Source organism: Agaricus bisporus, assembly GCF_000300575.1.
Source record: "Agaricus bisporus var. bisporus H97 unplaced genomic scaffold AGABI2scaffold_16, whole genome shotgun sequence".
NCBI classification, from domain to species: Eukaryota; Fungi; Basidiomycota; class Agaricomycetes; order Agaricales; family Agaricaceae; genus Agaricus; species Agaricus bisporus.
This window is the reverse complement of record NW_006267351.1, coordinates 116,255-143,856: the sequence shown is the minus strand read 5'-3', so window position 1 is coordinate 143,856 and position 27,602 is coordinate 116,255. Positions and strand designations below refer to the sequence as shown.

General features: G+C 46.3%; 9 protein-coding genes across 9 annotated transcripts; 4 read left to right on the top strand and 5 right to left on the bottom strand.

Moving 5' to 3' along the window:
* Nucleotides 1-4,350: 4,350 nt before the first annotated feature.
* Nucleotides 4,351-4,629, bottom strand: AGABI2DRAFT_51461 (hypothetical protein; the record flags this gene model as incomplete). Its single annotated transcript, XM_006457167.1, has 1 exon — nt 4,351-4,629. A coding segment is annotated over one exon (279 nt), but the record flags the coding sequence as incomplete, so codon positions are not given.
* Nucleotides 4,630-4,679: 50 nt separating this feature from the next.
* AGABI2DRAFT_212544 (hypothetical protein) lies at nt 4,680-5,135 on the bottom strand (the record flags this gene model as incomplete). Its single annotated transcript, XM_006457166.1, has 1 exon — nt 4,680-5,135. One exon carries the CDS (start codon nt 5,133-5,135, stop codon nt 4,752-4,754), a length of 384 nt encoding a protein of 127 aa, XP_006457229.1. The 3' UTR covers nt 4,680-4,751.
* Nucleotides 5,136-6,827: 1,692 nt separating this feature from the next.
* AGABI2DRAFT_154559 (hypothetical protein) lies at nt 6,828-6,986 on the bottom strand (the record flags this gene model as incomplete). The annotated part of the gene is made up of 1 exon (XM_006457165.1): nt 6,828-6,986. The coding sequence occupies one exon, from the start codon at nt 6,984-6,986 to the stop codon at nt 6,828-6,830; it is 159 nt and encodes a 52-aa protein (XP_006457228.1).
* Nucleotides 6,987-10,042: 3,056 nt separating this feature from the next.
* Nucleotides 10,043-12,879, top strand: AGABI2DRAFT_123095 (hypothetical protein; the record flags this gene model as incomplete). The annotated part of the gene is made up of 9 exons (XM_006457164.1): nt 10,043-10,084; nt 10,144-10,240; nt 10,292-10,357; nt 10,408-10,476; nt 10,537-10,668; nt 10,722-12,041; nt 12,098-12,378; nt 12,441-12,578; nt 12,631-12,879. 9 exons carry the CDS (start codon nt 10,043-10,045, stop codon nt 12,877-12,879), a joined length of 2,394 nt encoding a protein of 797 aa, XP_006457227.1.
* A 1,262-nt stretch (nt 12,880-14,141) lies between these two features.
* Nucleotides 14,142-14,916, top strand: AGABI2DRAFT_196039 (hypothetical protein). Its single transcript, XM_006457163.1, has one exon. It carries the CDS (start codon nt 14,677-14,679, stop codon nt 14,902-14,904), a length of 228 nt encoding a protein of 75 aa, XP_006457226.1. The 5' UTR covers nt 14,142-14,676; the 3' UTR covers nt 14,905-14,916.
* Nucleotides 14,917-16,980: 2,064 nt separating this feature from the next.
* hspE (heat shock hsc70 protein) lies at nt 16,981-19,729 on the top strand. Its single transcript, XM_006457162.1, has 5 exons — nt 16,981-17,033; nt 17,085-17,149; nt 17,201-17,399; nt 17,450-18,895; nt 18,952-19,729. The coding sequence occupies exons 1-5, from the start codon at nt 16,992-16,994 to the stop codon at nt 19,591-19,593; spliced, it is 2,394 nt and encodes a 797-aa protein (XP_006457225.1). The 5' UTR covers nt 16,981-16,991; the 3' UTR covers nt 19,594-19,729.
* A 789-nt stretch (nt 19,730-20,518) lies between these two features.
* Nucleotides 20,519-21,425, top strand: AGABI2DRAFT_123092 (hypothetical protein; the record flags this gene model as incomplete). Its single annotated transcript, XM_006457161.1, has 5 exons — nt 20,519-20,528; nt 20,580-20,698; nt 20,761-20,912; nt 20,972-21,122; nt 21,180-21,425. The coding sequence occupies 5 exons, from the start codon at nt 20,519-20,521 to the stop codon at nt 21,423-21,425; spliced, it is 678 nt and encodes a 225-aa protein (XP_006457224.1).
* A 2,328-nt stretch (nt 21,426-23,753) lies between these two features.
* On the bottom strand, nt 23,754-24,637 carry AGABI2DRAFT_188875 (hypothetical protein; the record flags this gene model as incomplete). The annotated part of the gene is made up of 5 exons (XM_006457160.1): nt 23,754-23,984; nt 24,042-24,192; nt 24,251-24,402; nt 24,453-24,577; nt 24,625-24,637. The coding sequence occupies 5 exons, from the start codon at nt 24,635-24,637 to the stop codon at nt 23,754-23,756; spliced, it is 672 nt and encodes a 223-aa protein (XP_006457223.1).
* Nucleotides 24,638-25,845: 1,208 nt separating this feature from the next.
* Nucleotides 25,846-27,481, bottom strand: AGABI2DRAFT_181528 (hypothetical protein; the record flags this gene model as incomplete). Its single annotated transcript, XM_006457159.1, has 3 exons — nt 25,846-26,441; nt 26,489-27,283; nt 27,335-27,481. The coding sequence occupies 3 exons, from the start codon at nt 27,479-27,481 to the stop codon at nt 25,863-25,865; spliced, it is 1,521 nt and encodes a 506-aa protein (XP_006457222.1). The 3' UTR covers nt 25,846-25,862.
* Between the last annotated feature and the right edge of the window lie 121 nt (nt 27,482-27,602).

Below are 27,602 nucleotides of genomic sequence, written 5' to 3'. Positions count from 1 at the left end.
CGTCCCACATTGCTAACGTCATCTTCGCATATCTACACTGGTGACGGATAGGTTCCAGTCCGTTGGCCTAGGTTCCCTCCCTATGGCCGCTGCCCTCCTCCGCCATTGTACTTGCTCCGCATGATTCGGAGGTAAGAAAGATAAGATTAAATCAACGAGTTCAATTGGTAGATCTGTAGCTTGCGCCATTTTAGCAGTATGCCGATAGTTTAGCCTCCGTCGAACTGTAGCAGCAGAGGGAAATTATTATATAATAAAAGTGTGACAGATGTGACAGCGTGACGCCGTGACATTCTGGCAAGGTTCTAACAGTACCCCCTCCTTAAAGTCGGCTCCTCCGGAGACGACCCTTCAAGATCTCCACGTTCGCCAATTACGTTCCAATTTCTTAAGATATTCAGCATCAAACTGTTTGTCATCCCATCCGAATAAGGCTTTGGCTGTGAACCGATTAGGTAGTTCCCGTTCTTGGAAACCTGTGTCACGTAAGACGTGCTGTATCCTATTGAGTTCCCCATAGAGTTGGTGGAATTCAGTAATCAATTCTTTGGCGTTAGCCAGGTTCTCTTCGGGTTCCCACGAGTCTGCTTCTGCCGTATATCCTTTCCATCGGACTAAGTACCGCTTCTTTCCGCGGAGCCACTTGGCGTTCAGAATCTTCTCTACTTCCCACTCCTGTTCCCCTTCTATTTCTACGGCTGGTGCTGGCTTGCTTCCTTGGCCTTCCACTTGTTCTCGGTACATTACTACTCGGCTGACGTTGACCACCGGGTGGATCCGAATAGATCGGGGAAGATCTAGTTCCACTGCATTGGGGGAAATAATCTTCTTGACGGTGTACGGCCCGATGAACTTCTCCGTAAGTTTCCGAGTTGGTCGTCCCTGAATTTGAAGGTCCCGAGTAGCCAATAGAACTTTGTCTCCTTCTTTGTACTTCACCGCTTCTCCCCTGCCTCTATCCGCATACCTCCGCATATCGTCTTGTGCCTTTTTTAGAGCCGCTTGAGTTTCTTCGTGTTGAAGTTTCATGCGGTCCGCAAACTCTGCTGCTGCCGGGTGATTGCCTTGTCGTCGAAGATCAAAGCCAGTTCTTGGATGTCTTCCCACGTTGACCATAAATGGAGTTTCCTTTGTTGATGACTGTTCTTTATTATTATAGGAAAACTCTGCCGTTGCCAACCAATCAGGCCAATCAGTTTGTCTGTGATCAACAAATGATCGGAGGTATTGCTCTAGTTCTTGATTGGTTCGTTCGGTTTGGCCATCCGTCTGTGGGTGAAACGCCGTAGATAACCTAGTGTCGATTCCCAACATTTTATTCAACTCCTTTGTAAAGTCTGCAGCAAATTGCGGTCCCCTATCTGAGATCACCGTTTCTGGTAATCCATGCAACTTCCATACATGATCCCTGAACAGCTTAGCTAGTCCTAGCGCTGATGTCGTCTCCGTAGTTGGGATAAAATGAGCCATTTTACTGAATCGATCGCACACCACCAAAATTGAGTCCATTCCCTGAGATTCTGGTAATTTTACTATGAAGTCGACAGATACGTCGGCCCATGGTTTTGTAGGAACAGGATTTGGCATTAACTTTCCTGCCGGTGGTGTTGGTCGATTCTTGTTTCGTTGGCATTGGTCACATCCTTCTACGTACTTCTGGACTTGCTTAGTGACGCCTGGCCACCAATAGTTTCGTGTTACCATTTCTACTGTCTTCCATTGTCCTCCGTGTCCGGCAATGGGAGTATCATGATGTAGTCGGATGATTTTTGTTCTCAGAGTCTCGTCCTTTGGCACATAGACTTTTCCTTCTTTCAACACTAATCCTTCCTCTAACTTCCACTCGTCTCCCCTTAATGACTTCACCTTTGCTCGCTTCATTTCTTCTACTGCTTTTACCACATCATCTTCTTTTGCTTCTGATTTTCTGATTTCTTCTAATATTCCTTCTTCCTCGGCATTGATTAACATATGACCTTCTTCCATTGCTCGGATGGCAAAATATTCGGGTTTCAACAAGGTTTGATCCTTGTTATCGTCCTTTGTTCCTTGTTCAAAGTCAGGTCTTCTGCTCAACGCGTCTGCCTTCCCCATTGTCTTTCCTGGACGGAATTTTAACTCAAAATTGAATCTAGATAAGTATAGAGCCCATCTGGCTTGTCGTCGATTTAGTTTCTGGGCTTTTGTGAAGTATTCTAGATTACGATGATCTGTCCAAATTTCGAATTTATGTTTTGCCCCTTCCAGGAAGTGTCTCCATTCTTCTAAACACCGCATAATCCCCAACATCTCCCTATCGTGAATGTCGTAGTTTCGTTCTGTCTCTGTCATGGATTTGGAAATGTAGGCTACCGGCCTCCACTTTCCGTCTTCACATTTCATCGATAGTTCTCCACCTGTGGCATAGGCCGATGCGTCAGATTCCACCTTTAGTTCTTTATCCAATTCTGGTGCTACTAGAATTGGATGTGACGTGAATTTTGCTTTTAGTGTTCCAAAGGCTTCCTCTTCTTCATCTCCCCAACTCCATTTCTTGTCCTTTTTGGTTAATGCGTGTAATGGTTTTGCAATACTGGCAAACTTTTCAATGAACCGTCGATAGTAATTTGCTAGTCCCAAAAATTTTTGTACATCCTTTACGCATTTTGGAGTCGGCCATTCTACTACATCTTTTACTTTCCTTTCCTCCATCTTGATTCCGTTTCTCCCTATTATACATCCCAAAAATCCCATTTCGCTTTGTTTCCATTCGCATTTCTCTGGCTTTGCAAATAAGTCGTTGTCCATCAGCCTCTGCAACACCTCTTCCACTACTTTGTCATGCTCTTCTTCATTGTCTGTTCCTATCAAGATATCGTCAATAAATACAGCTACTTTCCCAGTATTTACTAAGTCCCTAAAAAGTTCGTTCATCATAGTCTGAAAAGTAGCAGGCGAATTTGTAAGTCCAAAAAACATAACCGTTGGTTCAAAAGCACCCATGAAAGTAGTAAAGGCTGCCTTCCACTCATCTCCTTCTTTTATTCTAATGTTATTGTAACCCCAACGTAAATCTATCTTAGAAAATAATCGTTTACTACCCATAGTGTCTATAAGTTCAGAAATTAAAGGTAAAGGATAATTGTTCTTAATTGTCCAATCATTCAAAAATCGATAGTCCTGTACCATCCGCTTCTTTCCATCCTTTTTTGGCACAAAAAACACCGGTGAGGTTTGGGGGGATTTTGAGGGTCTGATATATCCTTTTCGGAGTTGGTCTTTTATGAACGCTTGGACCTCCTCTTTTTCGTTTGGTGACAATGGATATATCTTCCCTTTCTTGGGTTTGAAATCCTCCTTCAACTCGATAGCATGATCCCATGGTTTTCTAGTAGGCATTCTCTCTGATTCCTTTTGTTTGAATACTTTCAGGAACTTGTGGAATTGTTTGGGTACCAGTTGTTCCACTGAGTCTATGCTTCGAATTTCTTCTTCTTCCGGCATTTCCTCTGTCATTCCTCTTACCCATGTCTCTAGTTGTCCTTCTTCCTCTCTACTCCTCTTTTTCCTTTGGGCGCTTATTCGTTTAGGACGTACCTGTCCAGCCCCCGCTTGTCCCGCAGTGGCTGTCTTGCTGTGATCTTCTTCTAGACGTTCTGCCTTGTCCCCATTTAATCGGTCAGCCACGTCACCGGGTGATTGCGCCCACCCCTCAGCTTTCTCTTTGGGTTGTTGCGCCAACCCCTCAGCTCTACCATTAGCACGCCTGTTACGTGCCAATTCCCTAGCAAATGCTGCTTCAACTCCTAATGCAATCCCCTCGATGATGTTTCTGGGAGTGGTGAATCTCCCTACTGCCTTATTCACCCGTTCGTATCTTTCTTCCTCATCTCTGATTTCTTCCTGCTCCTTTTCGTACGCTTCTATCTTGGCCATAGTTGGCCCTTCCTCCTCGTCATCACTTCCTTCGTATGGCATTCCAAACTCGTCTAAGGCAATTTCCTCTCTTGCTGGGCATTTGTGTTTGTTCAGCAAGTGTTCCGATGTTTGGGTTCCACATTCTTCACATCTATATTGCAACACCGTTCCCCAATTTGATTTCTTTGGGAAGGAAACTAATTTCCAGCCTGCATATTGCTTGTGCGACATGTCAGGTTTTTCCCTTTTCTCTTCCTCTCGTGCTTCCTTCATCAACTGCCTAGTTGATTTCCTCGGCTCTTCTACCTTTCGTATTTCCTCCTGTTTTTCTTTGGCTTTTCCTTTATCTTTGTACCCACACCCGTCTGGGCACCTGGTCATCTTTACCTCTCCTTTCTCCCAATCGATTTCCGGATTGTGCATCTGTAACCAAGGCATTCCTAATATGACCTTATTCTTTCCTAGGCCACATATTTCAAAGTGTACTCTTTCTTTATGCCCTTTGTAGTACACATTTGCAGCAACTCGGTGTGTTACTGCTCCAGATGCGTTGATAGTTCCATCAACATTCTTGACTGGGATAGGTTTCTCTAAAGGTTCCAGCTTGAACCCTTCTTCTTTTGCGAACGCTTTATCCATGAACATCCCCGTCGCTCCACTATCCAACAGCGCCTGTACCCCCACTCCATCATGTGTGTCCAACTTCTCCACTCCCACGTTCAGCTTAATTTCCCTTAAAGGCCGAATTGTCCTTACGAGGAAATTCTCCTCTTGTACAGTGTCACAAACATTGATTTCGTTACATAGTACATTGAATTTGTTGTAGGAAGTCCAACGAGGAGACTTGGCTTCCTTTACTCTTTTAAATTCTTTTGCTCTTCCTCGAACATCCTCTTCCAATAGTCCCGCTGCTCGTCCACATCTAACGTTCGCACATCTCGAGCCGGAGCCTTGCTCCAGCAGTTCTTGGCCATATGCCCCAATTTCCCACACTTGTAACATTTGATAGGACCTCGACTGGGCCCTGCTGCGGTGTCGACATCCATCGCGTTGGGATCTCGACGTTGAGGCTGTGGCCTCACGAAAGTGTTATTGGGGGTGTGGGTTCGTAGTTGGGGCTTAGCTTGCCCCCGCCGATAGTAGTCTTCCTCCGCCTTCGCCTGTCTCCACTGCCTATCCAATTTCATACTCCTTTCATACCAACTCTTGATGGTAGTTGGTGGATTTTCTGACTCCATCAACGCCTTCCTAATCCTTCCCGATAAACTTCTCTTGAATTCTTCAATGAGGGCTCGTCCCTCGTATCCACTGTCTCGCGCAATCCTCTTAAACTCCTGTACGTGTTCTTCTGCACTCTTGCTTCCCTGCTCAATCAACCTCAACTTTCCCACTGCTGTGCTCTCCTCATCTGCGTCTCCAAAATTGTTTCGGAGACTGTCGTAAAGCTCCTCCGTGCTGTCTGGAGCTTCTTCTTCACCATTTTCGATCATCTCCATAATATTCTCCTTCCAAGATTCTGCTGCTCCTCCTTGTACGTATGATAATATCCAAGTCATCTGCTCCCCTTGTTCTCTATTTGCCATTTTCAAACTCAAATAAATTTTGCACGCTGTTATGAAACCACTCAGCTCCTTTCCATCTCCTGAGAATAATTTTGGTTTTGCCACATCGATCTGTGGCGGTACTTGTTGGACAATGGGAGTTTCCCCATCGTCTCCAGGTGGACCTTGCGGTCCTGGCGGTCCCTGCACTGGGTTGTTCTGCAGCTGGGCGAGTTGCTGCTGCAGTTGGGTGATGAGGGTGTGCTGAGCGTTCAGCTGATTGATTATATCTTGGGGGTTGGCCATGTCTGGCTCGTGGTATTGGGGGGGAGGTGGTTGATATAGAGGTAGAGGTGATACGGAAGGTTCTCGTTGTTCTGATTCCTCGGATTGGGTTTCCGAGGCGTGTTCTTCTTCTTCCTCGCTTTCAGAGGAAGGTACTCGGAATGTTCCGGGCGGTGTTCGGTGAGAAATTTTGAGGGAGGTGAGGGAGGTCTTTTCCTGTCACCTAGTACGTATCCACCTATCCAATGAAGCCAATAGCCTGCTTCACTTGGATGTGTACACGAAAAGAAAAAGGTTTTTTATTTAAGAAGTGCCGCACTGGCGAAGGGAACGACTACTGCCTTAGATAAAGCTATATACGAAGACGGATCTTCACGCTAATCTAGACACGCACTTAATGTGGCAGTGTCACTCCTCTGCGTGTACCACTTGACAATGCAAGCGCAGCACAAGGTTTATACGGAAGTTACAGAAAAAGGTAATACAGGGATATAAAGGTCACCACACAGTCTGGTAGGTCTCGTCTTACTGGCAGTCTGTGTCAAACTACCAGCGTCCACGGCACACGTTATGTTTATGTGCAGACACCCCTTAAGCCTAGGGACCGGCTGTGTGTGTGGCGGCCGCGATGGCGCGCAGAGAGTAGAGGGCGAGTAAAGAATAAAGAATAGGGAGGGCACTGTGCTGTGCGATCCCTGGGTGTAGTCGAGTTCTACTGTTAGGGCGACTGTGACTGAGATGTCACAGGTCACACCTGAACTTAAGAACAAGAGAGGAAAGTAACAAAAGTTATATTAGGCGTGAACCTAAGAGAACTCGACGGAGTCTTCTACAAGTTTCTACCTACTTTATATACCTAGACTACGGCGCACAGACCAACTACCCTAGGTAACTATTTATATACTGACATGAGAAAAGAAGCGACATATGAGAAATAAAACTAATTATACATTGACATGGGAAAGGAAGCGTTTGACATGAGAAAAGAAGATTGGAGTAAGAAGAAAGTAAACAAGAACAACTTTGATCATAAAAATGTCAACAAGACCAAACAAACCATAAAAATGTCCACAAGTACAAACTACTCCCAAACAGGTAATCCGTTCACACAAACCAATAGTAACCAAAGTAATTTCCTATCAACGCATTGCACGGACATAGTATGAAGAACCCTGCTAGTTCCCAATACCTAGCCCCCCACGCTGACCATCTCTGGATTACCCACGCCTTTCCCTCTTCCGCGTCCCACATTGCTAACGTCATCCTTCCGCATATTCTACACTGGTGACCGGATAGGTTCCAGTCCGTTGGCCTAGGTTCCCTCCCTATGGCCGCTGCCCTCCTCCGCCATTGTACTTGCTCCGCATGATTCGGAGGTAAGAAAGATAAGATTAAATCAACGAGTTCAATTGGTAGATCTGTAGCTTGCGCCATTTTAGCAGTATGCCGATAGTTTAGCCTCCGTCGAACTGTAGCAGCAGAGGGAAATTATTATATAATAAAAGTGTGACAGATGTGACAGCGTGACGCCGTGACATTCTGGCAAGGTTCTAACACGGCCCTCCTCCTCTAGCCGTAGAACTAGTAGTCCCCGCACTACCCGTACTACTCGCTCCAGCCAGCTGAACTTGGCGGAGGCGGTAACGCCAACGACGATTGAGGTGGTGGACCTCAGGCTGAACCTCCTCCTGGTTGTAGTACGTGTTGCAATTATTGTTGTCATACTGACAATGTCACGAGAGTCATGCCACTCACACCGATAGTTGCCTCTATTATCATCACGTTCATAGTACTTGTCATCTCGGTCGGAGGAAGGCGGGGCATCAATGAAGGAGGCAGATTATCAAAGGGCCGAGGCAAGTAGCAGAAGGGGTAGCACGGTCGTAACGATCATCAGTAGGACGTCTGTCGTCGTCACGCTAAGACCAGTCCCTGGAGCCGCGAACGGAAGAAGGATAATCTCCAGGGCGAGAATTAGCGTTGACCAAAGAGGGAGGCTCTGTCCGAGAAGCCAGACTGGTACCAGCAGAAAGCGGGGGATCGTGATCGGAAACTTCAGGTTTGACCATGGGAGACCCGGAGACAGATTTACCTTTTGGATCGGCGGTGTCCGCAGCACGATATGCCTGAAAGATTGTTACAAACGTCAAAGAGAAGATAAAACAAGAACATACATTGCTCGATGATGGTGCTTAGGAACACCCTTGCCAAGAGTCTGGGCCACATCTGGAGGAAGAGGACCTGCGGAGATGGTCGCCAGGGCACGTGGATTTGGAATTGGGCGGAAATGGGCGTGCTGGTTTCCTTTGATAGTGGTCTTGAGCTGCAGGTCGGACTTTCCCGGGGATGGGCGGAGCGGGCGGATCTTCGGTGCCGTTTGAGGACAATCACAACGGCCAACGGAGAAAGAGGTGCTCTTGTGAATCCTGTTCTATGCTCAGTACGCCTTTTTTTCGTCTGTTCTTCACTTTCACACTCACAAACAAACATCTTTCCCTCGCTCATCGCTGTTCCTTCTCAACATAATTTCGCAGCAAACATTTATGTTTGTCATTAGAGTGGAAGAGTGGATCGAGAGTGAGTTGTGTCACGGGTCACAATGGTAACGACACGCCCTCTCGATACGCGTCACTTTGATGCCGGAAATTGGCACGTCGGTCCTTCACATGTTCGCAGCCGAGTCTCGATCTCATCCCTTCTTTCTTAAGAAAGCAGCGCCGTGGTCGAATATTTTCCCGAGTCCATGCGAGGAACCAAGAGGCGTGTGGAGCGATTGGAGGAGCTTCAAGGTGGACGACGACAAGAGTGGCGTAGAGACGACAGCAGCAAGGGATGTACTTCAAAAGATATCTCCATTTCTCTCTGAAGATTATTAATACTCGTTCAACCACGAATTGAATAGAAGAACTTTCCGTCATTCGGTATCGCATAACCGATATAAACTCTTCGCTCGCCGGCAGTAATCGATAATCACTGGTCCGGTTCAAGTTGGCTATTCATAGTATTTGGATTCACTGACAACTATCATCTGATGCTTCGGCTGATTCGCCCCGTGTGGCCTATTCTTGGGATAGTGCTAGATGGCGATTCTTCGACTCGTGGTGTGGTCTATTCGTGTGCTGGCCGAGGTTCATTGGATGGAGTAAATGACACCATGAGCATAAAATAGCATTATCTGCCTTATCACAACCTTTATCCACGATCATCCCGAGGTCTTCGTAGTCTGGGTCATGTCTAGCCGCCCGAGACCGCATGTCACCAACACATTTGGACAACTACGACTGACATACAATTACAAGGAGATATATGTTCCCCCGAAGCCTGCCAAGATTACCTGAGGGGCGCTTCAGGACCGATTTCCATACCTCTGGAGACAACGCAGTGATCGACTATAATGAGTCTTGTGTTCGACTTTGGCTAGACTTCAAGAGGAATTCCGGCCAAAGACCGAGTAAGTTGTTAAAGCCCTGCATCCGTTCACTGATGTTGTGAATGACTTTAGGCGCAGGATACCGGGACCAATGGTCCAACCACGCCTGGGATTGGTGCCGGCTAAAGGACTGCATGGATGAGGAGACTTAATTTGGGAAGCCAAGCTGGTGGGAACACGGCTGCTTAAGCCTTGACCTGGGCGTCAGAAGAAGAAAAGGCCCAATGACAACTTGTCATTTTGGTCGAAAGTGTGAGAAGCGCCTTCGCCAAGATTCTGGAACACAGATCTGACAAAGAGGGCTTGCATCTAGATCCTACCTGGTACATGTCGATTGAGCATTCCACGGAGAATAAATGAGGGTGCCGGTTTCCCTTGATAGTGGCCTTGGGCAGTTCAAGAGTCTGCAGATCAGCCTTTCCCAGGAGATGGAGCAGGAGATTGTCAGCGTCGTTGGGCGGGGGACAATGACAGCGACCGGCGGAGAGTCACATGTGACTAGCGTATGCCGTATATCGGCAGGGGTAGCCGATTAACAGATCAGTGCCCGCTGCTTGATCATGAGAGAGAAACATATTTACCAGGAAAGTGTTGTGCCATGACATGTGCAGATACCGCGGACTTGGCAAGGCTTGGGGTCAGCCCGGAGCGATCACGATAAGCCATCATCAGACTTTACCTTTTCTCTCAGGAAACCTCGAGGCTGTTGGCGCTACGCTCTGATTTCCATCACACGTGTAGTGTGATGAGGCGCCCATATATCTGGCCCCTAGAGCACGCGGAGTTTATACAGCGACTTCTGTCTTCCTTCCATCATCCCACCCTACTACCCCCCGGCCTCTGCGACAACTTACTCTCCATTGGTCTTGCCACAAACGCAAATGAGATTATGAATAAAACGCACAATTACCAAAGCTCAGACAAAACAAAGGTGCCTAATCTTCAGCTTAATACTGCCAATGATAACCTTTCATACCCTCGCGTTCGAAGCGTCCTCTCAAGCGAAATAAAGGTCATCGTGGGAGCGAGATAACGGCCACAGGCAATGCACCACCAAATGTCGCCATCGTGAACCAGTCGGCCAAAGGTCTGCCTCGATATGATTGTGTCCTAGAATTGTTCATTCATATCTCAATAGCGCTTACAGCGACTCGCCGGATCACAACAGGAGTGGGAAATACTAGTAATGATGCCTTGAATCACGGTAACAGCTCTCTGAGTTGTGCTTTCTGATCCTTTACTCATGTTGTTTAGATGCTATAAGGACAGCGGCTAGTGTCCTACGCAATGACACTCATAGTATCGTTGGGACCGAGTACAAAGGTTAGACCATAAACTATCGCTACTGTAGGCCCCAATTTAGCTCAATTTTCGGTCACTTAGCATGTCAAGTCGATACGATCGCAAGGGGCGGTTTTCTAAACAACCCTCATGATTTCGTCGTGAAGGATTCTACTTTGGTGGATCAATCAACCAATATAACCAACCATGGAGCAAGCGACAAAGCAAGCACAGGTAAGAAAGTATTGCTTAGAAAGACATATTTGACTGAGTTGGCAGCCCTGTAGCCAAAGAGCTACTCTCAAAGCACATGATTCCTGGCGCAGCCCATGACTCATCTGCTCGTGATCCTCCTCCGCAATGTCACCCAGGTACCCGAATCAAAATCAACGACAGGATCATTGCTTGGTTCTACGACAAAATAAAACAAGAATTGATTCTTTGGATCTCTGGGCCTGCCGGAGTGGGCAAATCGGCCATTGTTCAGACTTTTGCTACGAAGCTTGCTTCGACTGGATGTCTAGGTGCTTCTGTTTTCTTTTCACGACCCAATGGCCGGGACAACTCTCATGCCGTCTTTATCACCATTGCTTACCAACTCGCGGTACACATCGAATCTTATTGCGCCGTTGTCTCCGAGCTACTTGCTTTCGATCCCGAAATTTTGAACAAAAGCATGGAGGAACAATTCAAGGCGTTCATTGTCAAACCTTTCGTGGAGAATAAAATCGGAGCGGGTGGAAAATCTTGGGGCATCTTACTGGATGGGCTTGATGAACTTAATAAACGTGACCGGCAACGGGAGATAATCAAGCTCATTACAACCTTTGCGCACGATCATCCCAATGTTCCTCTTGTCTGGGTCATCTCCAGCCGCCCAGAACCACATATCACCAATACGTTCAAACAACGACGGCTGAGCTACAAGTTCAAGGAGGAGTATGTTCCTATAGATTCCCCCGAAGCCTGCCAAGATGTTGAGCGTTTTCTGAGGAGCAGCTTTAAGGTTATCCAACAAGACGAATTTCCGCATATCGTCGCCAAGGGTTGGCCCAAGGAGACAAAAATTATGAAACTCGCCAATGCTGCATCTGGCCTGTTCGCATTTGCCGACGTGGCAATTCGGTTCATCAGGGACCCCGACTTCGCCGATCCAACTTCCCGTCTCGATGAAGTCATCGCTGGGGTGGATGGTTGTAGAGCTGCTTCTACTGATGATCAACCCTTTGCTCACCTGGATGCTTTGTACACCCACATTCTCACTCGTATTCCGTCCAAGCTGTGGCCGATAACGCAAAGAGTCCTTGGCACTGTTGCAGCTTCAATGTTATACAGCGAGATCGATTGTGTGAAGGGACTTTCTGTGGTTCTTGGTCTTCCGTTAAGCAAGGTCTATGCCGCAATCAATGATTTGTATTCACTACTCGACATCCCTCTCCTTGTCAAGGTCTATAAAAAGCAATTTCACTTTCATCATGCTTCTTTTGTCGACTTCTTGCGGGACCCTGCTCGATCGAAGAAGTTCCATATCTCTAAGGAGAACGCAGTGATCGACTTTGATGAGTCTTGCCTTAGACTTTGGCTTGACTTCAAGGGTCCAGGACCGAGTAAGTCGTTTTTGACTATGATTCAGTCACTGACGCTAACGGGAGTATTTGCTCAGGATACAGGGATCGATGGTCCGAATATGTTTCACAATTTCATTCCGAAAGCAATCAGCCTGCCGATGTGCTTTCTACATTCAATAGTGAACTTTTAACCAAAATATTTAGTTGTGTTTTGAAATCACTCCGGGACAGGTGGAGCATCGTACAACAAGAAGGGCAGAAGTACCATTGGGATAAATTGCTTGAGTTGTTATGTCAAATCGATGCCGGCACTGCACATAGCAGTTATTATTTCCACCAGCACTGGTTTATTGACCTTTGGTTTAACATTTGGAAGGTGAGATTGTGATTCTTAATCTCGATTACACTTCTATCATTCATTAATAGCTTGAACTCTAGGCACATCGGAAAGAACTCACAAGTAGGGGAATTGCTCGGGAAATCCAATTACAAGATCTCCGCTTAGATTCCCTAGAGACTGAGGAAGGCCAAATAGTAGTTTCCATTATCATTTCGGGGCTAACGCTACCTAGAACCGTCAGTAATAAAGCCCTCCGTAGTATCAGGTTTCCTGACTCCTGACTTCCAGCTTGGTACTCGATTCCCTCGGAATGAATGCACTTTATATTTCAAGTATTTTCAAAATTGCTACCCCGAACTTCCGGTGTTAATTTGTGGGCTACCTGGGAGTCGCTATGGTATGGTTATATTCAAAGTCATCGAAGACGATTGCAAAAACATTCCACCCGGAAAGATTGGTAAACGCATACGCGAGTTTATCAACGACTACGGTTCGGCTACTATGTATCACGTTTTACCATGTTCAGATGATGCATAATATAGACTTAAAAAAAAATGCTTTTCATCGTTTCCTTTCGCTTGTCCCCTTCTTTCTCTCCCGTACTACATAATACGAAAGAATGAATCAATGATCAGTTAGACGGAGGCTAGAGGTTTCAGTCAATATGTCAACTATCCTGTTGGTAAGCGTATAATCCCGCAAATAACACAAGTATTGTTCATACCAAACAACAAACGAGTGTCATTTTATTTCATTTTTGCACGAGAAGATCCAGAGATAGCAAAATACATGCACTAGTAGAAAGCGTAGGGAAGCGAGATATACAAACAAACAAACAAACAGCAGAGTGTCAAAAAGTAACGCATTTGACTAGATGAAAAAGAGATATATTGAAATAAAATTTCCAAAGATTTCCTCAACCAATGACGAAATCGTGAAATAGAACAGCGATAGTTGTGCTGACCGTGCAGATGCAGTATTCCTACCTTTTTTTTTTTTTTTTTGTTCCGAGTCAAAGTTCAAGGTCTTGACCCGCCTCCACTCGCGTATCTCGGATCTCTAGAAGCACCATAACCACCACCACCACCTCCACCTCCTCTCCCACCATACCCTGCACCATAACCTCCACCAGAAGAGGGATAATAATCATCTCTCGGCCCTCCTCCTCCAGCCGTAGAACCAGTAGTCCCCGCACTACCCGTACTACTCGCTCCAGCTGAAGACGGTGGAGGCGGTAACGCCGACAACGTCGATGATGACGATTGAGGCGGTGGACCTGCACCTCCTCCTGGACCAGACGAACCAACTCCCCCATTTGTTGTCGAAGCTGAAGCAGTATTATTACCACTAGGACTCGTCGTCCGAAGATGTGGTAAAGTTGATGAAGGTGGTGGTCCATTACCACCACCAGTACGAGGAGGATAATAATCTCTGTTATAATCTTCTCTTGCGCGTCTTGGTGGTGGGATACTACCTCCACGATAATCATCATGTGGAGGTGGTGGTGGTGGTCGACGTGGACTTAGACTACGTTGACGAGATCGATAAGGTGGTGGTTGGAATCCTTGATTGTAATCTCGAGGTGGTGGAGGCGGCGGGGGATACCCTCTATCATCAGGCGGAAAGGGGTCTAATAACAGCCAATCAATAACCATTTGAGTTTCACGAACGACGATAAACACTCACCTCGAGTATAATCCCTTTCCGCAGAATACGGATACCTAAACGGTCTATCCCTCTCCCTCTCTCTTTCCCTCTCCCTCTCACGATCTCTATCCCACTGCGACATCGACATCGGCGGAGGAGGCGGGGGATGCGAATGTGCTGACGGTGGTGGTGGTGGAACGGAAGGTGGTGGACCACGAGGATCTCTCCAATCCTCATTTGCCGGAGGTGGTAACCAATCTCGAGGAGGCGGAGGAGCGTAAGGACCTCTTCGAGTTTCGCGATCTCTGTCATATCCTCCATAGGTATTCCAATCTCTAGGCGGAGGTCCAGAAGCATATCTTCCACGTCCATGATCATCATGGTAAACCTCACCACTCCCTAATGCTGGTGGCGGAGGCCCAGCTGGAGGCGGCCCAGTCGCATACCTCAATCTATCCCTATCCCTCTCTCTCTCTCGTTCCCGTTCTCTCTCCCTCTCCCTCTCCCTCTCACGTTCCCTATCACGTTCACGTTCTCTTTCCCTCTCACGATCCCTCTCCCTCTCTCTTTCCCTATCTCTAGCCAAATCAGCTGCAGAAGGCGGCGAAAAATGTCGAGGCGGAGGAGGATATCTAGATCCAGAATCCACATCCATAGACATTGTATCTCTTCTCGGAGGAGGGGGATATGGATGTGAATGTGGATGAGGATGCGGATGAGGTGCTAACGGTGGTGGTGGTGGTGGTGGTGCCGAAGGCGGTAAATCCCTCTCCCTCTCCCTATCCCTCTCACGATCTCTCTCCTTATCCCTCTCACGCTCTCTCTCCCGATCCTGATCTCGGTCTCTATCACGATCACGGTCACGAAGATCCCTATTTTCGGGATACTGTGGTCGATAGATATTCGGAGCATTAAATGGAGGTGGTGGAGGTCTTTCTCGTGAGATATCTCTTCCTCGGTATGATGATGCTGGTGCTGGTGGTAATGGGTATTTGCTAGTATTATTACCTCCTGATACGGGTGGAGGAGGAAGGGGATGATTTCCACCACCGCGTGGAGGTCCACGATCATCTATAAGAAAAAAATTCATCAAAACACGACAACAATAAGCAAACAAACAAAAGAAAATTGTTCGAGATCGATGACGAAGGAGAGAGAGGAAAGAAAGAGGATTCGTACCGCGTCCAGGAAGACTACCACGAGGCGATCCAGGTCTAGAATATGCAGGACTCGTTCCAGCAATGGCTGGTCCAGTGGGACGAATACCATCACGGTCACGATCACGATCACGACGATCCCAATCACGTTCACCAGGAGGAGGATGAGAATGAGAAGGAGCTTCACTAGGCGCTCTCGTAGACCTATCCGAATTTGGGGCAGTCGTCGACGCTCTCGGAGTTCCTTGAGAGGTATGCTTTCCACCTTCTGCTGTCAAAGTAGTAGCCGTATGTCCAGAGGCAGTTGAAGGCGACGTGGGTACAGTCGTAGCTGAAGGCGCAATACGATCTTCCAAGCTGAGTTTTTCAAAATCATGTCGAGCAGTTGAATCCACAGGTGTGGTCGTTCCAGCTCCAGATCCAGGAGTATGTCCATGTCCTTTTCCGGTAGGTTGTTGTTGTTGGCCAGGTAACGGTCCTAGACGGTCTTGAAGGGAAGGTTTTGATGCTATTGTATTTTCTGCTGAAAGTGAGGGTTTATTGATATCCGAGGGAATCTTGTCAACAGGACGTTGTTGTTCGGCGGCGCCGGCAGTAGTAGTAGTAGAATTAGGAACGGTATTGGTAACACGAGGAGACGTAACCTGATCAGCTGGTCTTTGTTGCGGAATATTACTACGGTCTGGAGGGAATCGTCCACCGGGACCAGAGTGATACGGTGGCTCAACATCTCGAGCAGAGTCAAATCGCCGAGGGGCATGATTTTCCAAAGGTCTTCGAGTATCAGGTCCACGATTGTAGTATGTGTTGCGATTATTGTTGTCGTACGGACGACGGTCACGAGAGTCATGCCACTCACGCCGGTAGTTGCCTCTGTTATCCTCACGATCATAGTACCTGTCATCTCGGCCGGAAGAAGGAGGGGGCATCGATGAAGGAGGCCGATTATCAAAAGTAGCGCCGGGGCGAGTAGCAGAAGGGGGAGCACCGCCGTAACGATCATCAGCAGGACGTCTGTCGTCGTAGGCACCGCGATAAGACCAGTCCCTTGAACCGCGAACGGAAGAAGAAGAATAGTCACCAGGACGAGGATTAGAAGAGGGAGGCTCTATCCGAGAAGCCAGACTGGTACCAGCAGAAAGCGGGGGATCACGATCGGAAGCTTCAGGCTTGACCATGGGAGCAGCTTTACCTTTTGGATCAGCGGTGTATGCCTGATAAACTGTTACCAACGTCGAAGAAAAGGTAACAAACCACATACTGGCGAAGAAGTGTCCTTGCCAAGAGTCTGTGCCAGATCTGGAGGAAGAGGGCCAGCGTAAATACTCGCGAGCGCATGTGGATTTGGAATTGGACGGAAATGGGGGTGTTGGTTTTCTTTGATAGTCGCCTTGAGTTGTTCCAGAGTCTGCAGGTCGGAGTTTCCCGGGGGATGGCCAGGATCTGTGCGCGGGGCATGGGCAGACACGGCAGGAGATTGGTCCTGATTTTCGGCGGCGTCGGGCGGGGGACGGTCGCTGCGGCCGGCGGAGAAGGAGGTGCGGCCCCGGTGAAAGGAGCCTCGGGCGCGTCTGGCCGACATGGTGGTCGGGGAAGATTCAAAGGCAGCGGGGCGGACGTGGTTGATCAACAACGATCTCTTTGTTCCCACGCTCTTGATCCGATCTTGTCTGCTCCCCGGCGTCGTTAGCTAATATCAGTGTCATTGGTGGAACATGCTGGAAGGATGTGGAACGTCTCGCCGATATGGAAGGAGGCGCAGCCACCGGAAATCACCATCCACGAGCAACTTAAGTTTTGGCCCGTTCCGATCACTTTTCTCTTGTCTTTTTTTCTGTCCCAACCATGGCCGTCGTCGGTGTTGACTTTGGCACGCTTCACAGCAAGGTATTCGTTTTTCCCCCTTTTTTTCGCACCAAAGTTCTTATCGCGTCGCAGATCGGTGTCGCCAGACATCGCGGCATCGATATCATCGCAAACGAAGTTTCGAATCGCGCCACCCCGTGCGTCGCTACTCTACTTGACTCACCAATTTCACTCACTTTTCTACACAGATCGTTGGTCGCTTTTGGTCCCAAACAGCGTTCTATTGGTGAATCTGCCAAAACGCAAGAGACATCGAATTTCAAAAACACTATCGGAGGCCTCAATCGACTCATCGGCCGCACCTTTGACGATCCCCAGGTCCAAAATGTCGAGAAAAACTTTACCCACGCCGCCCTGGTCGATCTGAATGGCACCATTGGTGTAGAGGTAAGCAGAGATGAGTTAGTCGATAGTCATCATCACTCACAATGCAAAAGGTCAACTACCTCGGCGAGAGGCAACAGTTCAGCTTTACCCAGCTCGTCGGCGCCTACCTCGGCAAACTACGAGACATCACCGCCAATGAGCTCAAGACCGGCGTCACTGATATCGTCATTGCCGTCCCGGGCTATTACACCGAAATCCAGCGCAGAGCCATCCTCGATGCCGCCGCCATCGCCAATCTCAACGTCCTCCGCATCATCAACGACACCACCGCCACCGCTCTCGGCTATGGTATCACAAAATCTGATCTCCCCGACCCTGAAAACCCCCGTCATATCGCGTTTGTCGATGTAGGCCACTCTACTTTTTCCGTAGCCATCGTCGCTTTCGCCAAAGGCCAACTTACCATCAAGAGCACCGCATACAATCATAACCTCGGTGGCCGCGATATCGACTACGTCCTCTTGAAACACTTTGCCGAGGAATTCAAGACCAAGTACAAGATTGATGTTTTGGCTAACCCCAAGGCCATTTTCCGTCTTGCCGTCGGCTGTGAGAAGCTCAAAAAGATCTTGTCGGCCAATGCAGAAGGTCCTCTCAACATTGAATCTATCATGAACGACGTCGACGCTTCTTCAAAGATGTCTCGCGATCAATTAGAAGCTCTCATTCCTTCTCTCCTGGACGGCATCGACGGTCCCATCAAACAAGCCCTTGCCGAATCGGGCCTTACCGTCGATCAAATCGATTCCGTCGAGCTCGTTGGGGGTTCTTCTCGCATTCCTTCAGTTCGTACTCGTATTTCACAAGCTTTCAATAATAAACCGCTATCCGTCACGCTCAATCAAGATGAGGCTGTAGCTCGTGGTGCTACGTTCGCTTGCGCCATGTTATCGCCTGTATTCCGTGTTCGCGATTTCCATATTCATGATATCAACCATTATCCTGTTCAAGTTCAATGGCAAGCCGTTCCCACCGATCCTGATGAGGACACGGAAATCCTGTTGTTCCCTCAAGGAAATGCCATTCCTTCGACGAAAATCTTGTCCTTCTATCGCCGTCAAGCCTTCCACGTCGATGCCGCTTACAAGGATCCCTCTGGTCTTCCCGGTGGTATCAAACCCGTCATTGGTGGGTTTGACGTCACTGACGTACCACCTGATCCAAAGGGAGATTCGACCATCGTCAAGGTCAAGGCGAGACTTAATCTTCATGGGATTGTATCCTTTGAGAATACGTATGTGGAGGAGATTGAAGAGAGAGAAGTTGAACCTGCTCCTATGGACGTTGATCAACAACAAAATGCTACTGCTACTTCTTCCGGAGCAGCTGAGGGTGAGGCTGCACCCCCTGTACCACCGAAGAAGAAGAAGATTGTGAAGAAGAAGGAGGTGCCTTTCTTTACGACGACGAGTTCTTTGGATAAGAAGACGCTGGAACAGCTTAGGGAACGTGAATCTGAGATGCACGCTGCTGACAAATTGGTTCAAGACACTGAGGTTCGTAGCCTTCGCTTTTGTGTACTTACCAAATTCTTATTTAAATCATTTTTTAGGACCGCAAAAATGCTTTGGAAGAATACATTTACGATACCCGTGGTAAACTTGATGATCGTTATGCTGCCTTTGTTACTGCCGATGAGAAATCCAAATTGCTTCAGGAACTTTCTGCAGCTGAAGATTGGCTTTATACCGAAGAAGGTGAAGAATCTACGAAGTCGGTATACGTCTCTCGTCTCGATGCCCTCAAAACCCTCGGCGATCCCATTACATTCCGTTATCGCGAAACCGAAGACCGACAAAAGTCTGTAGCAGCTTTACGCGAGACTTTGAACAACTATATGAATCAAGCGACGTCCAATGACGAGAAATATGCGCATATTGATGGGAAGGATAAAGAGAGTATAGTGGAGAGGGTTGCTGTGATACAGAAATGGTTGGATGATATGAGTGTGAGGCAGGCTGAGAGGAGGAAGGATGTGGATCCTGTTTTGACGAGTGAGCAGGTGACGAAGAAGAGGGATGAGATTATATTTTTTGCGACTCCGATTTTGACGAAGCCGAAACCGAAGATGCCGACGGGGACGGGGACGGATAGTGGGACTGGGACGCCGAGGAGGGATGGGACGCCTCAGCCGCCTCCACCGCAGAAGAATGAGCAGGAGGGGGGGAAGGATGCGAGTATGGATGTTGATTAAAAAATACGAAGATTGGGGGATTTGTTGTTTTTTTGATAGATTGTTTTTTTTTTCTTTACTACTTACTACTACGCAATGCATTTAGAGAGAGAAAGAATACTTGTTGTTTGGCTTTTAAAATACATATTTGTATATTAATCTCGAACTACCATGTCTTTGTGGGAGCTGGCATTTGTTGTCAGTCCCTCATGTTAGTAGGTCGAATGGTAAACTTTCAATATCTAAATGTTTTTAGTATCTTTACGAAGACTGGTCATATCCATTGGTTGACCGAGATACTAAACGATGACATCATTGATACATAAACAGATTGTTCTTCTCAATGCACCATCATCATCTCTTATACCCATACTCTCATCATCGACACTCTGATACTCTTACAAGTTCATTGAATACACGACGTGTCTACTTCTCTCGTTTGACTCTTCGTAAGTGACCTCAGGTTATGAATTGATGATCGTCCGCCGTCCATTTATTTCTACTTCTCTTATTGTGCACCTGGCCTTTTGGTACTGCGCTTCTCGTTGGAGGAGGTGTTAACATCATGAAAGAATTATTCCAGCATTCATATAAGATTACCTTATGTTTATGTTTATAGTCCCTTATAAAGGGACCACAGCTTTGAAGCTTGAAGTGTGGCGATGCCGCGAGTACAACAAACTTATACTTTTTGGTTACGAACTGCTTTCTTTTCTTATCTTGATTAATTCCTATTCATTTCCTTTCTTGTTATCTGTGGCGATTGAATGACTCACATTTAAACTCAGTGCTATTTCTCTATTCGTACTTTATTGTTTGATAACAGTTATATATGCCACCTGATGCAGTAGTATGATAACCATTGCGTCTTTGACAACGCCTCTCCATTGACTTCATTCTACAGATCATAAAACTTCATACATTCCCTAGACTTGACATTTATACGATGACCATAGGTAAGTATTCGCTTATTTCATTTCTTACGTCGGTTTAATCGGTTTGATTAGTAGAGGCAACCGCGGTCGTATCGGAACAGGCTTTGAAGCTACTCAAGACTGTCGATTCTTTTGTCTCAGTACCAGGTGTCGGTGCAGCTGCAAAAGCCGCTCTTTCTATCTTTGAATTGGTCCAGGCATGTTTCATTACTCACTCTCTCAATGTAAACCCTCATAGTAATGCTTCACACAGAGAGTAAAATCGAATAAAGAAGAATTTATCGCGGTAGGGGAGAAGGCGTGTATTATCATGGTGACGATCATACAGAAGGTCAATGCAGCTGAGCAACCTGGCTGTCGAACCGACATGACTTCATTAGAGAAGGAATGTGGCGATTTGCGTCGGTACGTGTCCTGACCAGCCTTGGAAGTGTTAGAATAACGCTCAACCCATATACCTATAGTGCGATGGAAGGGGTGGAAGAGATTGTGCATAAACATGTGAAAGGCAGAGAACGTTTTGCGTCTGTACAACGGATCCTGAATAGTGGATCTGATCAACGTGTTATAAGTGACTGTAAAGAACGCCTTCAAAATGCTTTGGAGTTGTTCAATGTGAGTCCTTCAGCGAGAAGCACTCACTGGTACTTATCAGATTTGACTTGTCTGTAGATCCAAAGTCATATCGAAGTGCGTCAAGGAGTTGATGATCTCAATAACAAACTCGATCATCTTGTTGAAGGTCCAGGTGGAGGCTCGCGTTCAGGAGGCGGTATCACAACTACCCAATATACAGCGGGAGATAGTCATACATATACTGCAGACAATAGTGTTCGTATTAGCGGGGCTGGGAATAGCGTCAATGTCTCGAGTGTTACTTCTCCACCACCGGTATACGCACCAACTTATCATTATTAAATGCTGTACTCTATGTTTCTCATCCCAATAATGGACACTCTCAAATTTCAAATCTGTATTTCCGTAGACATATATTGATTCTGCACTATATTAATGATAGCATCTGCCGAGAAAAGGAAAGCGAACCCTCGAGCAAAATTGGCCGCCCTACCTTGGATTAATCACTCGAATTGAAAGCCGATCTGCACTGTGAGCCCCCAAGTTGCGAGAAAGGCGGAAGAAATACTGGAACTAAATCATGTCAATTGTAGAAGTTCGTTCCGAGTATTTTGCCAAGTACCCTAACTAAGTTAGGTAATCTGCTTCCAACAAAGACATCACCAAATCAAAGGATCACGGAACTTTTTGTTCCAAGTTTCTCGACACGACTCGACACGAAATTTAGCTTATGGCTTATATTAATGTATCACAGAACACTTTTTTGAATTTGCAGTTGTTTGTCACATAAATTCCATCATATTAATATATATATATATATATATATAACAATAATGAGTATTAGATACAGCGAAAAAATTGCCTTTTTGGGAAACTCAAAAAGCGGACACTAATTAAGGACAGGACCTTGGAAGGAGAGATGAGTTGGGTAAGAGGAAATGATGATGAGTATTCAATGATAGTATGGATGTTCTACAAATACAAATCAGCTTGAAACTATGAAGAGATAAGAATCACTCACTATAGACCAGAAAACCTTCTAAAGATACCCAAAAAAGCGTTCTAAATTGGTTGAAAATCAGCTGGAGGGAGTCATGAAAGCGGAGAGAAGAATACTTACTATACATAGAGGTCTAGAAGGCAAGGAGGAGGGAGGGGGAAGGAGGAAAGTGGTAGTTAAGAGGAAGGATCAATGGTTGTGCTCGAAACACAAGTTCAACATGTCACATGACAGCACATGACCTTCTGGACTTATGATTTTCGAAGCAAAGTCCCTCAAACTATAGGTGGGAGATGTTTCCAGCCCATTGCTGTATAGATTTTAATAGTTTAAAAATGTATTCCTATGTTTTTGAGGTCAGGGAGTCCGAATATAACATCAATTTCTTTGTTAGATGATTTCCTATTGAGATATGGCATGTTTAACATATGTAAAACACAAATTTCCACTATAGGTCCTCTAATATTGATCAGATAAAAAATCTAATGCTAGATCCGAATTTCTAGACCTTGAAAACATATGTTTACACTCTTAAATGATTAAAATACACCCAGAAACTAGTCAGAAACATGGCATTCTTGCTATATTTTTCGATATCTCCATAAATGGTATGTTTTCCGACAAAAACATACATATAAACTCATGTTATTTTAATATTTCATGATTTGTCATGATTTTTCCAGAATTTTATAGTCAGTAGAACAGGCTCTATGATAGATGTAATTCGAGTTGATAATGACCCCCCACCCCTTGATGCAATCTTGATAACTCCACAACAATTTGATTTCCAAGAAAGACATGTATATGAACATACATTTTTCTAATATTCTAAGGTTTGTCATAATTTTTCTGGAATTTTACGACCAATAGAACAGGACTTACAAGTAACAAAGTAATATTAGCTTAAGTAAGTTCCGTTAAAGACAGATACATGCTTTACCCCAGATTTCCGGAATGAGAGAAACTACTAAAATCTCTCACATATGACGTTCCGTCATTTATGGACAATCTCAGTTAATAAAATTCTGGAATATATTGTTGCTTTTGTTGTATCAACTTGTATGGCATCACTAAAGATCACTAAGTTACGCTATTTACATAAGCTATGGGTTCACAGTGCTGGTGTGTGGTTCTTACCCTGTCTATCAGGTGTCTCCGGAAGCATAGTCTATATTGACGGTCGTACGTGTGACCACCAGCTGTGCGCTACATTGGCATCACACCAGGCCAATGGTAAACCTTGCGGCACTAAATTACTTCCACAGTGCTCATAAAGACTGCGCCAGCTGATGTCTCGGTAACTCATGATGGAAAAAGTTGAAAGTTCGGTAAGCCAATTATCAGTAGACGAAGCACCTATCGGACCGTCGCTTTGGGTATCACCACCGGTGAGCCCGGACCATGGCAAAACCTGAGAATCATTAAACAGCATTCGACGCAAATATCGTTGAATGATTGGGATAAATATTTGCCGACAGATTACCTGGCCCATGAGAGGCCCACTGACACTCTCAACCATCGTGCAGAAGTTGATACAATGCAGTACGTCACTACAAGTATGACATATATATGACAATCTAAGGGAGACGCACATGAGTCATTAAAACTCGGGCACGGAAATACATGTTGATGATGAAGAATACACATCAGTGGGATGAGGAACGTAGAGTTTAATACCGCTGCCATGGTGGATAATGTGATGGTGAAGAAGCAAAGCTGGAGATGTTGACGCTATTCCCCGTTCCATTGACTTTGACACTATTGTCTGCAATATGTGTGAAAGCATCTCCTCCTGTATATTGGGTTGTTGTGATTAGTCCTTCTGAGCGGCGTTCAACCAACTGATCGAGTTTGTTATTCGCATCTTCGACTCCTTGGCGCACTTCTATGTGACTTTGAACCTACAGGAGCGTCAAATCTGATATCAGGGAGATTTCTGCGTTGAAATGTAAACTCACGGTGAACAAGTCTAACGCATTTTGAAGGCGTTCTTTACAGTCTTTGATAGCATCTTGATCATGTTGGCTGTACAAGATCCTTTGTAAAAGCACACAACGTTTTCGGCGTTTCACGTGTTTATGAACAATTTCTTCCACCTCTTCCATCACACTATAGGCATATAACTTTAGCGTTACACGAATATTTTCAAGATGGTCATTAAACGTACCCCCGCAAATTACCGCATTCCTTTTCTAATGATGACATGTCGGTTCGGCGGCCAGGTTGCTCAGCTGCATTCACCTTCTCGACGATCGTCACCATGATAGTACATGCCTTCTCCCCTACGCTAATAAATTCCGCTTTATTTGACTTTACGGTCTGTGAAGCATTATGAAAATTTGTATTCGGAGAGTGAGTATGAAGCATGCCTGCGCCAGCTCTAAGATAGAAAGTGCAGCTTCTGCAGCTGCACCGACACCAGGTATTGAGACAAAAGAATCGACAGTCTTAAGTAGTTTTAGCGCCTGTTCAGACACGAGCGCCGTTGCCTCCACTAAATAAATGAGACAGATTTCAGTGACGAGTTAAACGAACACTCACCTGCCTTGCCCATGGCTTCCGAAATCAAGTGATCTGGACGCGATGGTGACGCGGTGGTTTCTTATATACCCTTCTTTGGGCGCTAAAATAATCGTGTACTTATCCCTGCAGGCCGGAAGCGAGAATAAAACAGGCAGGGATGCACACCCTGGTGCCAGATGTACATCGTGCATGCTGAAGTGTACACGTCGCCTTGAAGGGCGGAAATCAACTATCACGAATTATAAAAATTGATGTGACCAGGTTGACACGAGTCAGCCGGCATGAGCACCTTCAATAAAGAGTTTTAACTTTGTAGTATCCTCCTCACGGCGTCGACCCAGGGCTCCCCCATAGAAGTGCCATGGAAGTGTACAAAGCAAAGTCGTCAAACAGCATCGCGAGGCCATGTAGCGTTATCTGGATCATGCTGGAAGAACGGTGCACCTTTGGAAGTGAGATCGGCGGAGTTTGACTCGTAAACGCATACAATCTAGTAACCTCCCTGGCGCGCCCACTTGTCAGCAAGTTAAAGGCTGTTAGAGGGAAAATAATATGTCATCGGATCAAGGCGCCGGAAATTTGAAAAAGCCCAGTTCCACGTGGTAGAAAATCGTTTTCCTCGCTTGGCCTTCTTTTGAACTTTTTCAACCTCATTAAGGATATCCTAGGGATTTCCAGGTCATTTGAAAGTCTAAGAAGGAGGATGAAATGCGGAAAGAGCCTTTCCATGACTCAGAGCATTTCGGATTTTTCCGAGCCTGAGAACTGGGGACACAAGCACGTATTGAAGCGCTCGATCTACCCGTCGACGCATAGCCTAGCACTGCTTCAGCCTATGCTCTTGATCAACCCATGTACTATGCACGCTATGCTCTTCTTTTGCCAATAACTCAGAATAAGCGCATACTCTCAGTTCGCACAGGTCATCTAAATGCTCTTTAACCCTTTGGGCTATATTTTTACGCACGAGTTTGAAAAGCTTTGAACTCCTCAGTCGCACGCAATCAATGTTCTACGCTCGCAACTTTGAAAAGGAAGTAAACGTAGATAGCTCACCAAAAACCGCGGTCAGACTATTTGCAACCCTGAAAGACTCGGACCCCATGATTCGTAATATAATGTAGATCATATAGGAGAAAAAGAATCAGTATCGCAGCATCATGGGCAGACAACTTATATACCGAAACGGACCAACCGCCAACGAAGAGGGCAAAGTCAAACACTATATTATATGACTCTCAACCCGAGCAAGATAACTAAATATCTGACATAGCCACCCGGCCGCTCTGAGACCCTATCCATGCCAGCCTTCCAGCTGCGATATCCGCATTCATAACCAGATGTCTCTCCTTCGGCTTGCATAACATAGAAGACGTCCCTGTTTCAAACAAGTCTTCCTCGTCAGGCCAAGCAAAACGTGCACGTAAAAGGTAACCCGAATTCGAGTAGGCCACTCCATAATTGTACGAGAAATGAGATCGGAATTTCGTAATACGATAGTCCAGGTTCTTCCTCCATGGGAGGAGCTCCAAAGCCCTTGCTTCCAAATTACCTGTTTCCGGATAACGCACAATGAGCCCCCATATACCGGTTAAGGTATTGAATACCACTCGATACTCGTTGTCCGAGAGATGGAACACTTTGGAGAAACCACAAGGATGCTGGAAGCGACTTCGGGGCACAGTGACATCACACGAATACTGTTCGGATATAGCGATGTCAACGCACACAGGCCTCTTCTCTGAGGACCATGGAACATGTGAATGTTCGTAGATGCGAATGCCCTGGGGGATTACAGTAAGGACCCGGCCCTCAGGAAGTAACATCACTTCATCCTGAGATACGCAGGTCAATAGTGTATTTTGGAAGCAGATTAACTCACCTTCTGACCATTTCCAGCATAATCAGTTCGATAGTTGACAGTTTTGCGTCTAAACGATTGATTTTGGCTCCGTTGCGACATCCAGTCAATAATTATCGCATCGTGTGCGTATGTTCTCGTGTCGAACAAGTGCCATTGCACAGTGAAGGCAATAAGGGGGCCACGTAGAGATACACCGAATAAAGGTTGACCAAGATACAAGGATATGCGAACGGATGCCAGTTGCTCAACTTGCAAACCCATTCCCTGGCCGTCCTCGTCCAAGATAACGCGACCCGACCACACATCAACGCGCGAATCCCCAGTCACCTCAGGTTGTCCATGTGGCCCTTTCACATAGTCTGCAACCAAAATATGGACCAGAGCGATTTTGAAAGACAAAATTTCAGTCTCTGGATCCTCTTCGACAGCCATCATACTCTTAGCTTCACCCTGACACGAGATTGGATAAGGGATGAGAGGAACGAAACCAGTCTCGGGTGATTCTAGATCGCAGTAGAGCACTTCGCCTCCAGAGTCTAAGCAGATGAGCCATCGGCCTCCTCGAAGGAGATGAGAGTACAGGAACTTGTGAGAAAAATCCGGGATGTATCTTTCATTCAAAGAGATTCCATCAAGCCAGGTGGACTCGGTTTTCATCCAACGGAGAAACCGCTCTTCGACTTTGATGGGGTTGTACATGCGCATAGGTTTGTCAAATATCGTCGGAGGCTCATGAGCAGCGGCCGCGTGTACTCTTATCAAATTACCCCATATCTCTCTAGATTTTGACGCGTTATAAAGGAATGTACAGATCTACCGGATTGGGGTTGAGGTACCCGGATTGCATATACCAGATAAACTCACCTGGCGCGCGTTCAATAGATCCTTCCAATGTAAAAGTTTGAAAATTTCCACGACGATTTCAATTGGTAGCGAGCTCAACCAAGTCTTCGAGGGTTTTATCTCTGCTTTCACAAATAGACTCACGTCCTTGTGGAAAACCTCTGACATACTTATTGCTTTGGGATATTCGAGCGAAATAAGCAGTGGGATGGGAGTTGACCGGGACCTATCGGTATGACTCACATCAAAAACGAGTTCAGATCAGTAGTCACATGCGTAGGCCGGTACA